This window comes from Pelmatolapia mariae, linkage group LG16_19 (genome assembly GCF_036321145.2).
Source record: "Pelmatolapia mariae isolate MD_Pm_ZW linkage group LG16_19, Pm_UMD_F_2, whole genome shotgun sequence".
Lineage (NCBI taxonomy): Eukaryota > Metazoa > Chordata > Actinopteri > Cichliformes > Cichlidae > Pelmatolapia > Pelmatolapia mariae.
In genome coordinates, this window is record NC_086241.1 from 43,326,904 (window position 1) to 43,341,041 (window position 14,138).

Genomic DNA, 14,138 nt, shown 5'->3' on the forward strand with positions numbered 1-14,138 from the left:
CACAGAGTCTTTGTTTTATTTTGTAAGTCTAGCTTATAAGGGTTTGATAGTACACAGACATTTATGACTTTGAAGTGGCGGACGAGGTCCTCTAATACAGATAGTTTGATATCCTACTAGCAATTGTCTGATTATTTATCCACTGTGGACACCAGCCTTTAGGTGAAACCAGTGACAGTGGAGACCTGAAACTTAATGTTCTGTGTGACTGTTATTACTAAACGTGGATTGGTTTAAAGACACTGAATCATCAATAGATGTCAGGTAGTTTTTAAGTTTGTATTTTGGCAAATACAGCCTAGATTTTGGTCTCCACACCACACTGTTTACATGCAGGCAAACAAAACAGGATTGGCTTAACTCAAAAGTGGACATTTGTTGCACACAGATGTTTTGCTTCGGCAGCAACTTAAACAACTGAGTTAAATTAACACAAGTCACTCAAACATGAGGCAGTTGTATTAAATACAAGATGCTTACATAAATTCAAGAGATGACCAGTCTTGTTTTTTCAGTGAAACTATGAATGAACTACAAACCCAGAAAGATTCCAGTAACAAAAATCACACATTCTCCATATTCATGTGCATACCGCTGTTATAGAGATCACAGAGCAGTCATAAAGAGGCACAAATCACCCATAAAGATGCAAGATGAGCACAAACAGACACGAAATGTTTAGAGGGATGCAAAAGAAATACACTCAAAGTGACCAAAAACAACCACAAAGAGTGCAAAAAACATCCACAGGGACACAAAATGCCTGAAAAAAATAAATAAAAATAAAAAATCACGTCTGGATCCTTGGTAAGTGGGATAGAGGGCCATGGCCCCATAACTTTGCACACTTTACCTGACTGATTTCCATCTCTATTACTCATTAACAACACCAAAAATGCCAAACAAACCAAACGGACTTGGATTTAAAAACTGTCCGTGTCTTTCTTCCCAGTGAAACCTTTAAAACTCGCCTCTGATCCACACTGCTTCATTTCTCCCAACACTTTCTCCGTGCGCTGGTAAAAATATATATATATATAAATAAATAAATAAATAAAAGCGCGAAAACCGTGTGTCGGCTGGACTGATGCTGGAACGTCATCACCGCGCTTACTCTGTTTCTTAGCAACAGAAAACATCTGCCTCCGCCAGGACCAATGAGGGCAGGCGCTGAGCGGAGTGTGTTGTCTCCTGTTGCTGTGAACGGGATATTTTAGGAGTCTGGAGAGGAGCGAGCGTCTCACCCCGACAGGAGCTCGAGCTCTGCGAACGTCCACCCGTCTGTGTTTCTGTTTGAACCCACACAGGCTGTGACTGCAGGCGAGCTGGAGAAGCGCTAGATCGCTGCGAGTACGGTGGATGAGGCACCCAGGAAAGGACATCACGGTGGACAGAGGAAAGGAGGCTTTAAAAACTGCTGCTCGACAAAATTATTTAAAGGTAAGAACCCGTCGCTTAATTATAATTGATGTATTGGTGGAAAATTTTTAGCAAAACAGCTGTTTCTTCCCTAAAGTGTCCATTAAAGGCGTTCATTTATTGAAATGTGGTTTTGTTTTGTTTTTTACTTCGGGTAGAAATCAACTGAAATAAACGAGAAAGGGAGTTCAAACAATGCATATGCTCTTCATTGAACAATAATAATAATAATAATAATATAAATATTTAAACTCTATGTGATGAAGGACTGGCATCTTGATTTAGGAGTGTTTTGGGGATGTAAGTAAATGCAGGGATCTTCACTATTATTACAGAAGCTGCTCTTTTTTTCTCTTTTTAATCCTAAATATACTCACATCTTCAAGTGCTGCTTTTGCTTCAGAAAGAAGACTGGTACCTGTGTCTGTCTGAGCTGCAAACTGTTGACTTCAGCTGGCAAAAGGTTTTTGATGCAAGTCATTAAAAAAAGAGCTTTTGTTATTTGCCAAATCTTCTTCAGATTGTAAAACTCCTGACCTCCTGCTCCAACATATTCCGCTTTTAGCGAAATTATTTTCAGCAAAAGAAAAGACAGCAGGCAGAATGCGCACAAGCACACTGACACACACTTCCCACGCAGCCTCCATCTCTCTCTCTCTCTTTCCCTCTGCTTATGCATCCATCACCATGGATCATTTTCGGGATGCAGTTGGACGATAGAAACTGCGTGAGTCACCACAGCAGCTTCAGGGGAGCCGGTGTGAATGTTTCACGACGTAAAGCTTCCCACTCTGTGTTTATGATTGATTTATGGCATTTTAAATAACATCACCCACACATGCGCACGCATTCAACCCTTTTATCTCTCCTCCTCTCTTTTGATCTCTCTTAAATTCAAATGAGCGGATTTCGGAAGCAGCATCTTTAGATACATTTCGCCAAAAATGCAGCATCGTGTAACAACATTAAAGGATCAGATCAGACATTGTACGTTGCACATACAGTGTGTGGGTGCTGTAGTGTGGGAACGTATACATCTGAAAGATGTTTTATTAATGCCCCAACATGAACTCATAGTTCATGTTGTGCAGGTTTATCACTGTTTAGATGCAAATGACAATGTATAGAAAAAAAATCGATGTGATTGGTTCATTGCAAAAACTCCAGGTGAAGAACGCGAAAGATTAAATGTGATCAAACGTGAAGCTTCTTTGTTTGTGTGCTGATGTTTTGGTCCTTGCTGATACTCATTTGTCTGTGTGTGTATGTTTTCCAGCAGGAGTCTGAGGGCGATGTGGAGGATCAGCTCAGCTCTGATTTAAACTCCGGTCTGAGAGCTGAATCGGCCGTGGCCCAATTGGCAGCAGGTAATCAAACCTTCTGTCTCTTCCTGCAAACCAACATCTCTCAACCAGGAATTAAGAGTGATGTGACAGAAGTCTGCTCTCTTAATGTTTATAGCTCATACCTTTCCATAGATTACATTAACTGGACATGACCTCTAGTGGCCGTGTGCATCACAACCATTGACTGAATGCAGCAAAGGCAGAAAGGAAAGTTTTCAAATAATAAAATTACTGAAAATAAAATTGGTAATAATACATGGCAAAATAATACACGCTTATTTGTTTAAAATAATACATTCAAATCACGAACAAAATCTAACACAAACTTAAAAATATAAAAACCAACTGAGTCAAATACCTAAAAAGAGAGAAAACGTTACATAAAAATATGGACACATTAAATAAATTTAAAGAAATGCCACAAAGTGACCCAAACTAACTAAACAAAGATGAAAATGACCAGAAGAAGAAAGGGACCAGCTGTTGCAGGTAGACAGAGAGACACATTAAATCAATAGAAAATGATACAAAACCAATAAAGCGGACACGGATAACTGTAAAGTACCATAGAGCATTGCCATATGCAGTGTTAGAGGATTGAAAAAGTAAAGAAATGACCTCAAAAACACATGAAAAAAGAAATAAACCCTAAACTAACCAGAGATGGGATGAAATCTGACCACAGAGAGTGAGGAATGACCTGAAAAGGAGGCAAAATATGACAAACACGCGTGCATGATCTGCAAAACAACTGTGGGAGCAAAAAAACCGTATCCACAATGACTCAATAACCAAAGCAAAGCTGTGGTTTCAGTCTTTAAGTCTGTCCTGAGAGGCTGAGCTGTCTTGCAGTCTGTGCAAAAATGTACATATATTGGATTTTGGTGATGTAGATAATTATCACCAGCTTTAATCCAAGAATACAGAGACCAACATTCACCTTATATCACATGGAAGCAGTTTTTGCTCTCGATAAGCACTCAAGTTAAAACCAGCCAGTGAAATCCCCTCAGTGTAACACAGAGGCTTCAGCACATTATGATTGTGGTGCTGTGGTGGCGGTAGAAAGCAGTGATCTCTGTGTGGTTGCCTCCAGCAGCTCCTTCCCCGTGAGAGAGACCAAACCATTCAACAACGTCGAAAGTTGCTTACTTCAAGAGGAAATATGCGGAGGAGGAGGATTTACACCGAGGCCTACATGGATATTTTCAAAAAGTACGTGTTCTTTTCTTCTTCTTTTGTTCTTTTCATGCCAGCGTGACTTGATTTTCTGTGCCTGAAAGACCTTAATACAACAGCTGAAACGTTTGGTGACTTCATAGCTGAACAGGCTCGCCAAATGTTTCTGGCTTATTGCTTCTTTTCTACTGCCTCTTCCTTCTTTTGTCTTCTTTCTTTGCTTCTGTGCATTCTCGACATTCACAATTCTCTCCATCACTTTAACGGTTTCACTCTTTATTAGCTGGCCTTCATCACATCCTTCAACTTCATTACAGCATCCTACACAGTCTCCACTGTTTCTCTGCTTTGAATACCTAAAGTGTTCACTCTGCTTCTAAAGGTTTATGCATTTCAGACATGAATGCAGTTCTACAAAAATAATATGTTACAAATAAAAGTTGTGCAATAAAAAATGATACCTAGGAATATATACAAGTATAATCAGGAATTGGGAAAATATTCTAGTTCCCTGTTCCAGCTCAGTGAACTGCAGCTATATATATATATATATATATGTATATATATATATGTTCATTAATAATTAATTAAATTAATTAATAAATGACATCACTTAGCCAAAGTCACAATCATGGTGCTTATTTTTTTCAGTTTACGGTCTATTTTTTAATCACTTAGAGGAAAAACACCCAAGGTTCACTTTTTGAGAAGCTAAAAAAAATGTGAGATTTGTCCAATTTTTCTATGATAACGCACTTTTGCCCTTCTATTCCGGTCAATCATTTCCTGTCTCAGCTCAGAGTTTCACTTCATAATAAAAGCACCATATGTTGGAAGCGCTTTAAAGACTAGCTAAAGCTGCCAAGTAATTGTAATGCAGTAAAAAACTACAGGATTATGTTCAAAAATAGCAGCATTAAACATTACAAAAGTATTTCAAGTATTGGACAGTTTTATTTAAGGATGGTGCTCAAAATGTGCGTTCTCCCATTGCCTCCTGGAAAAGGCTATTTAGAAACTTTGTGGGCAACAGCCATCAGAAGCATTTTTTAGGAAGACTATCAAAGATTTGTTTAACAGAAATGTTCCATTTTTGAAATCTTCTCATTTAAGTTTGCTTGCTTTACAATTTTAAAGTACAACTGCAGTTTAATCACGAAAGGTGGACAAACTAAGCAAACTGGATGGAAACCCTTTTTCTACATGTCTACATAGATAATTGATTGTGTGTATTAGAGAGGTAAACTCAAACAATTTTACATAAAAAATACAATGGGATTAAATGAAGGCAGGAGAGGGAAAATATCTCCAGCTAACTTTATTTTAAATAGGTCAATTATAAAACACATTATGTTACAAAGGTAAAGTTTGCTGTTTAAAACCACATTCAACCCCCTTTTTAATGTACGCTAAAACACCTTCAGTAATAATAATTTTAAAAAACATCTTTTTTCTGATGTTTTTTGAAAATTCTCAGTATAAATTGTCAAAATAAAAAAAAATGTAAAGACACAAACTGATCTGCTGCCTTCACGTTTGCCACTTGCAGCACTTGATACTGCAGGAGGACCGGAGCTGCATCCTGAGGCTGTCCCTGGAGAAGCTAAGGTTCCTGGAAGATCCTGAGGCCTACCTGAGGCGCTCCGTCCTCATCAACAACCTGCTGAGAAAAATCCACCATGAGGAGGAGGAGCTGGAGGCTGAGGAGGAGGAAGAAGAAGATGAAGTAGATGAAGAGGAAGAAGAGGAGGGGGTTATCGGGGATAGGGGGCAGCGGAGGCTGATGTACCCAGACAGGAAGAGAGTGAAGGTGCTGGTGACAGACTGCTGCTCCCCGGGCTTTGGCCTGGAGGAGCTGCAGCACTACCGGCTGGTGCCGTGTTACCCGTCAGCTGGTTGCCTGTACAGCCTGGGTACCTGCCCGGGCCTCACCCCAAACCACCAGGTCCTCCTGTACAACCTGGATGACAATGGCTGACTCTCTGCTCCTCACCGCCAGGCCTCTTTTCAAAGCTGGGAACTGCAGCGTCGGTTCATGTCACAGGCATGTGGACTCGCACTGTTTGCTCCAACCAGCAGGAGGAAGGCTGCTGCTGCTGCTGTTTTTCTCCCTGTTCACTAAAAATGCTTTGAGGGGAATGTGTCGCAGGCTCTGTTTCGTGCATCAGCAGGACGTCGCCTCTTCTCGTCACCTTGCTGAGAAGCAGTGGTGGATTCAAGAATCTGAGAGACCATTTTCTTCTTCTGCCTCAGGAGTGTTGATATTAAACTCTGCTGCAGCATTACTGCTATTTATTGTTTGTGCAAATGTAAGAGACTCTAAGCAGGCAGCATTTTTTTAATTCTTTGCAGCTGTAGTATTATTGTTTTTTATTGTTACTGTTGCTCATGTAAACTGTGAGCGCATTCAGGGATTTACAGACTGCTGGCTACTTTTGATGCACCTTGGCTTGCGTGGAGAATATTTGCTGATGTGCTTCTGTTATCTTTTTATGCTACTGTGTGATTTATGAAATATTCTGTGTAACATTCCCTGGATCGTGTGAATTCTAATGCTATGAAGAACTCAAGGCACTCATTCCCCCGGGGTGCGTTTACTGCCTGTGGGAAGACTGTTTTCTCTCTGTGGTCGATGTCCCGTGATTATGTTTTCATTTTGCAGCACTTTGCTGCCCTCTGCTGGCGAAAAAAGATTATCTCAAAGCATTTCTTAGTAGTCTGTGTTCAAATAAGAAAACAGAGGAATGCTTACTTTAAACCTCACTCTGATTTAGCATTAATAGATGTTATATACAGATTATAACCCACTATAGATGTAAAGAGATTTGTCAACAATTATAACATCTGCTGAAACATACAATATAGCAAACATTTAACACATTTTCAAATGAGTTATAACTGTTGGCAAACACTATTATTACCATACTAAGCACCAACCTGTAGTCTGCATAGTCTAAATATCCCAGATTATACATATATGTATAATAAAGAGAGATAATGCTAGTGGCAGTAAATACCTAAATATAAAAGTTTTTTTTTTGCTATCTAAAAAGGAGGAAATTTTTTTTTGTCAGTTCTATGAAGTCAAAATAGTTTTTTTCTGATACCAAATATTGCTTTTGTGAATGCATTTCAGCCTCGTGGTGTTTTAATGCTGGATTTCAGAGACCAGAAGGCCTTTAACTTGATGTTGCATTCCATTTTTTTCCTTACTATGGTTCCAGCACCAGTAGTGTTTTCACAGAGGACCAAGGTTTGCTAAAGTGGTCAGAAAATAGGTTATTTAACACGGCACATTGGTGCTTTATAAAGCCGACTTACCTGCTCTATGACAACAGCGATTAATTATCCATCCTTCTTCTGTGTCTTTTCGTGTGTTCAGTGTCTATCCAGGAGTTTTACTGATTTTTACAATGTGCATCTTGATAACAATCACTTAAATGGAAAAATAAAGTAAAATAAGGTAAAACAACAATGACAAACTAAAGGCAACTATTAAAGAGAAGCTTGATATTTTAAATCAAGAATTTATATTTTGATGAATATGAATAGTCTGTATTTAAGAAACTATTTTGAAAAAGGGCCGTTAAACTTTTTTCATGTGATTGATTATCAAATAAAGTATGTAATGTGACATTTTTGTTTCATTTTTTAATTTTTCGACCTCTCTATCAACAAAGCGCGGTCACGTCACGCCATGACGTTTACAGTTCCGTTGAGTGTTGTGCGTGCGCGCCGGAACCACCGTTGCTTTCAAGTGCTCCTAACAAAGACAGACTTTACATCCTCACATCAGCAACCGTCACCTCTGCAGAGAGTTTGTAACAGAACATAATTACGTCATTTGATAAAGCACAACTTTTAAATATTATGGTCTGTAAACTAGAACTTTGCACAATTTAATTTCAAGCCTTTATGAACTGGAGAGCAGTTACGTTTCTGCACCCACAAAGCAATGACTGAGTTATAAACGCATATTTCACTTTAAGATATTTTTTACATATACGAGAAGAATTATTAAATACACAAACTAAATATGATCCAGTATTTCTAGACTTTAAAAAGAAAAAAAAACATCTATTGTGATATATGTGTAGCCTCTGTTTGATCGTGGTCTCCTTTCCTTCTTGGCAGATTCCCAGCGCTTTGCTTTATTTAAAACTGCTCATTGTCAATCAACGTCCTGATTACTGCATCTAAAGCGATCTAAGCGGCTTCCTGTTACTTCAGTGGCTGTCCGATCTCGACTTTGGTCCTAAATCTCTGTACGTTCTGAAGTTGACTGGGGAAAGATTGTGACATGTCATGCAGCACCTGAAGGCAACGGGGAAGGCGCGTTCCACGGACCTCTCGTGGATCTGACAGTTGCACATAGCGGAACGTTTATCGCATCCAGGCTCAGACGAACGGCAGGAGCCCTCCGGTTCTTTTTATCCGATACGGTTCAACTGAAAACGGGATTTCTTATTTTAAAACGACTCAAGTTGTTGTCAGATTTTTTCTACCGTTTGCAAATGCTTCAAGGGTTCACCTTTGAGTGCCGCTCTGCCATGATGTACGGGTTAGCTCGCTAACGTTAGCCGGGGAGCTAGCATCCACAGTTCGGAGAAAGTAACGGAGTACGCGTTTCTTCGACTACGTGGGAGTCGTCAGAGGGAATTAAAACATGGAGAAAATGAAAGAGCTATGCCACTGCCTCCAGGACCCTCACCTTGTCGCCCGCTTTCAGAACATTTGCGGGGTACGGGGCACGTTTACGACCACCGGCAGCAGCAAGGTAGCGGACCGGGCTCACTCGCACAACAACGGCGCTTGTCATCATCGCGTCGCCGGAGAGGATGACCGTGAAAACTTGTCCAATGTAGGAGCTGGGGAAGGAGAGAAAATGCAAACGGCGTCAGCGAAGCTTCGGAGAAGGATTGCGGACTCTAACGTTGCTAATAACTTTAAAGATGAAGGTGAAACCCCGTCACAGAACGGGACAGCGGTGTCTGCGGCGACCGCCGGGGGAGAGAGGGTTGGTGTGGGCAGCAGCCTCGCGGGACCGGGCGTCCGCAGCGGGTCCGCGCAAGATTTATCCCGGGCAGCCGATTGTGAGGAGAGCCAGGTCGGAGGAGTCTTGGGTCCCCCACGGAGCAGCAAGGTAAAGCCACTCCGCAAGAATTCTCTAACGGGCGACGACGGGCAGGAGTTCCTGATCGACAACCGCTTCTTGTACTATCTCTTCACTTTCGGAACCGAGCTGGGAAACGAGACTTTCTACATCACTTTCTTCCCATTCATAACGTGGAACGTGGACGCCTTCGTCAGCAGGCGACTGATCATGGTGTGGGTCTGGGTCATGTACCTGGGACAGTGTACCAAGGATGTGCTCGGCTGGTCCCGACCGGCCTCACCGCCTGTGGTCAAAGTGGAGGTGTTTTACAACTCCGAGTACAGCATGCCGTCCACGCACGCCATGTCCGGCACAGCCATCCCCTTCGCCCTGTACTTCATGACCTACGGCCGTTGGGAGGTAAAGTCCCTTTTCACACACACAAACTGGATGTCACACCGTTGGATATAAGAGAAGTGGTTTGGAGCCACTTCCTCTTAATTTCAGTGAAAAAGACGAAGGAAGTTGGCTTTGTCATATTTTATAATATTTTGACAGCATATTTTTCCTTATACGCAAGTGAAATGTTAGGGTTCATTTGAGAGCACAGGAAACGCAGGTGGAGCGACAGAAACTCTGCCACGTGGGTAAAATCGAATCTTCATCCCTCATTTAATGTACTCTGTTGCAACCCTGGAAACTGCACGCACACCTGCTGCAGACACGACTCTATATATATATCTATCTAATATTTTATTAAAAGGGGTTTTGTGTCAAAAGAAGATGAAAAAACAATTAATTTCTGTAGCTTTTGTTAAATTATACAACATATCTGCTTATTACTTGATTACCAACATTAAAATTTTTTAATTATATACATTCAAATTTTTTTATATACTGTTTATTAATATATTTTTATTTGCAGTACAGTGCAACAGCTTTACTCAAATCTAAACTATTATTAATTACTTGCTTTCCCTCCAGAAACTCCCAGTTCCTCCCACAGTCCAAACACATGCAGGCAGTGGGGTTGTATCTTGTGTCTCTCTGTGTTAGCCCTGTGACAAACTGCCAAACTATCCAGGGTGTACCCTGCCTGTTGCCTCAGCAGGGATAGGATAAACTTGGATAAGCAGAAGAAAATGGATTTATGTAGTATTTAAAGCAGCAAAGTGTTTCACAAACTAAGAATTTACAATGAAGACACTGGATCATATCATATTCTAAGTTGTGAGATAATGGCAAAATAGCAGAGCTCCAGATACTCCCGCTGGCATTTTGTTTTTTACCAGATATGTACAAATTCCGATGTGTATGTAATGAGCCCAAATTTGTGGATTTATTCCATTAGTTGGGTCCAAGTTTAGGAAATAGTGAAAACTGTCCACAGTTAAGTTTAACCTGCAAAACCAGCAATTCAGCTGAAACTGAGACACAGCATGCTCATATTTTAGCAAATTGTCAATTATAAGATAGGCGTGCCCCAAAGTATACAGCGCTTAGTTCCTTTTGACTCGAATGGGCACCATAATTGTCAAAATGGACATAATATTGTACTCCGTAAGAACTAAAACTAGCAGTGGAGCTCATAAATGCATCAAGAATATGTTTACTAAAGGCCTAGATCGTGAGCGTTGAAAGCCATCTCCCCATAGACTTCTGTTCAATCAGATTTCTTTTTACTACCACAAAGCCCCCTCCTGTCTAACACACTGAATGCATGTTGAAGGCACTTTGCCATTAGCTTCACTTTCTAGACCTGGGAGCTATGTCCTTATTTTATACATGTCTGTAATTTGATGTCAGACCTATGATCCTCCATGTAATCACCTGACCATGCACCCTTTTGCTATTCGCAACCCATGTGATCACGTGCCAGTCTTTTCTACAATGTCACTGAGACTTTGCCCTCTGAAGTCAGTCTTCTGAAGTGCCATCATTAACAATTAATGAGCTGTTGGGTCAGTGGATATAGTGACAGCAGCTGTGGGGTGACTGTGGAAGCTGCATGAAGACAAAAGCTGACTCTTGACTGGGTAATTTACTGCATGAAATCATGCTTGCTATAGTTACAGCAAAGACTGAAAGCCTGACTACAATTGACTACCCGATGGAGAAAAACGCTCCTAACACAGCTAAAAAGAAAGCTCAGAAAGTCCATTACCAGTTTTGATGATGTGATATTTGCTAATTTTCTCTGATATTACTCTGCTGGTTGGATAAAATAAGCAGCTAATGTTTTAGAATTGCCCATCTTGGATTTTGGGCAATTCTGTGACTTTTAATAGTCTTTTAACAATTCTGTGACTTTGGAGTAATCGTTTTAATACTTAAATGATTATTGCAAAAGTGAGGAAGTTGGCAAAAGGTAACGTGATAATGAAAGTCCCTTGTCAGCAGCATCAGTTATGCAGATCAGTAGTTACACAACTGATGATAATTAGCTGAAAGCCCATATTCAGCTTTCTGTTTTTTGGCATTGTTAAAATTTTAAAAACATTTTAAAATGCTCCAAAATCATTTGAATAACATTAATGCTGAAATTCTGTTTTAACAAGCCATTTCTGTTATTGTTTCCTTCATCTCCTCCTATTCAGTCTGGAGGAACAACACCACATTGTGTCCAGTCTGTAAAAAAACAAAACAAAACCACAGTCTGTGAGTCCACTTCTGTTGTCTTACTGTGCATCCACACAGTGAGGAACGTGCTCGACAAGCTGTGGGACGACTGTTTGATTCATTTAAAAAAAAAAGAAAGAAATAGAAGACACTCGACAACTTTTTTTTATGGCTCCCCGATATGAAATATGAAAAAGTGTAACCTGAAAGTCAAGTGCAATTACCACTGAGCAATTACCTAATGAGCCGATCAACAAAACAAGACTAAAGAATCCTTTGAACAGCTGATTAATCTCTGAATGATATATCTATAGCTGCTGCTGATTTTCTATGAGTATACTAGTTGTTGTTGTTCTCAAACGATTAACTATTAACATAGGACATAAAGACATCTGCCTATTCCAGTGAACAGGATATGATAGGTTGATTTGCATAGCCTGCTTTTTGATTACCGAGAGCTTTTTTTGCTGACAGTGGTTATCTACATGTTACAAAGATGAGCTCTTCTGTTTTATTAATATAAACAAAAATACCAGTGTATATGAAAAACTCTCACCATTAGCTCTGCTGCACACTATATAGTCCATTTACCAAGGTTAAATGACAGGATGAAGTACATTTATCTGAAGTGGTTCTTGCTGATTGCAGGACTGCTTATCTACATTTAACTGCATGTCTAAGGCAGTATTGCTCAAGGAAACTGCTCTGCACGGACTCGTCACTAAATCCTACTCTGGCTGTGGTCAGTGTACAGTCCTCATTAAAGTCCTCTCATCTTGTTTACGAAAATGCTAAACATTTCATGATCACAGCTTCTCAAATGTGAGGATTTTCTTTGTCATATGTGACGCTAATCTGAAAGTTTTGGTTTGGACTGTACAGGGCTCGCAAAATCGCTAGCCCGACGTCCCGGGGCTAGCGATTTTTCCAGTCGGGCTACCAGAATCTATCCCTGCCCTGCCCTTCGGGCTATCATAGGAAGGAAAAATATATGTCAATGCTTTTGCATTCTTTCGGAAATGTAGCTGGGTAAATATGTCATTGGCATCGGTGAACCACTGTCAATATGTGACTAGGGCTGCTCAATTAATCGAATTTTAATCTAAATTACGATCTGGGCTTTCAACGATCATTAAAAATGACTGAGCCGATTATTAGCACCTCCCTCGTGCTTTACTCTCGCGCTGCTCCGTGTGGCAAATCGAGCGCACCTCTCTGCGTTTCGAACACGCGGCACAACAATTAAGAGGAGCTAACAGAGGGAAGCTCGGAAAGCTAAGCAGAAGTTATTTGGAGAGGAGAGTGACTGCCGTTGGTTGAAAAGAGAGGTAAAAAAAAACCCTTCAGTGGTGTGGAAACATTATGGGTTCGCGGAGTCAGACGTGGATCAAGTAGACATAGTGTGTAAACTTTGGTGTCCTAGCTGCACCACAGAGCGACATGGCAAAGTTCACTAAACATAGATGTTTACATTTTATTTTTTATATTGCAAACATTTGCACTGTTATCAGTATTTGCACACTATTTTATACTATTTTTGACAATCTTTAAAGCCATTATTCAATACATTGTTATTGTTAAATAAATATCATCAAATAATCGAGATCTCAATTTCAGTGAAAATAATCGTGATTATCATTTTTGCCATAATCGAGCAGCCCTATATGTGACATATTGAAATCGCATTTGAATTTGCGCTTGTTTTTTGCTTTCACTTTGCAATCGCGCGAACTGTGTATAGAGAGCGACAGTACTGATTGCTGAGTGACTATAATTTGCGCACCAATTCCTCTGACATCGTCTTATCAATCGTTAGTTTACTATCAAACATGACAAGTGAAATCTCCCGCAGGAAGCTTAAACATGTGAGAGGTTGATCGCGCAGAGAATCGCTGAGCGTTATGTGAGTGCGTGTGTAAAGGCAGCAGGATATATATTTTAGTTCTGCTGAGCCAAATAAGACCGGTCAGGGTGAAGAAGTGACAGCCAAAGAAAAGCTTACCACAAAACGGAAAAGTTATGACAAATCAGACTATAAGGCAAAAAGAAAGTGCAGCTTTATGGTTTCATGGACAAAAGAATTTCTGTGGCTGGAATATGACAAGCTAAATAACCAGGGGTGCACATAAGTGGTCCGCAGGTGCGCATTCGCTGTCAAAATAAAATACGCGCACAAGATAAGAAGTTGCAACGCGTGTTTGCGTCCATAAGATTTTCTGGAGGAGGACAGACATTTGTTTAGAACTCTTAAAGATGTCGAAGAAGCTCCTTTAAGCAATTACTTTGGTGTTCCTCCACCTCCAAAGAAATGTCAGATGGAGTCCGAACCACAAAAGAAGCGCGTATTCTAGGAAAAGTGGTTGCAGGAGGTGAGCTGGCTTCAAACAAATGATGAATGCACAGAGATTTGGTGCAGAATGTGCCATGAAAATCCCACTCTAGCGGACAAAAACAGTGCCTTTTATATGGACGCAAACGCG

The 14,138-nt window shown here is 40.4% G+C and overlaps 1 protein-coding gene and 1 long non-coding RNA gene across 3 annotated transcripts in view; both read left to right on the top strand.

The window, feature by feature from the left end:
• The first annotated feature begins 1,238 nt into the window (after positions 1-1,238).
• Positions 1,239-7,560, top strand: LOC134645618 (uncharacterized). Of its 2 annotated transcripts, none has more exons than XR_010096573.1 (4): positions 1,239-1,440; positions 2,696-2,786; positions 3,862-3,980; positions 5,494-7,560. It is a non-coding gene; the product is annotated as an uncharacterized LOC134645618 (long non-coding RNA). The 2 variants fall into 2 exon arrangements; XR_010096572.1 differs by having other exon boundaries at positions 3,865-3,980.
• A 680-nt stretch (positions 7,561-8,240) lies between these two features.
• Positions 8,241-14,138, top strand: part of sgpp1b (sphingosine-1-phosphate phosphatase 1b) — a 28,464-nt gene continuing 22,566 nt past the window's right edge. Inside the window, exon 1 of the mRNA XM_063498870.1 lies at positions 8,241-9,459. Coding sequence (XP_063354940.1) covers positions 8,611-9,459 — 849 coding nt within the window. The 5' untranslated portion in view covers positions 8,241-8,610. The remainder of the gene's footprint in view (positions 9,460-14,138) is intronic.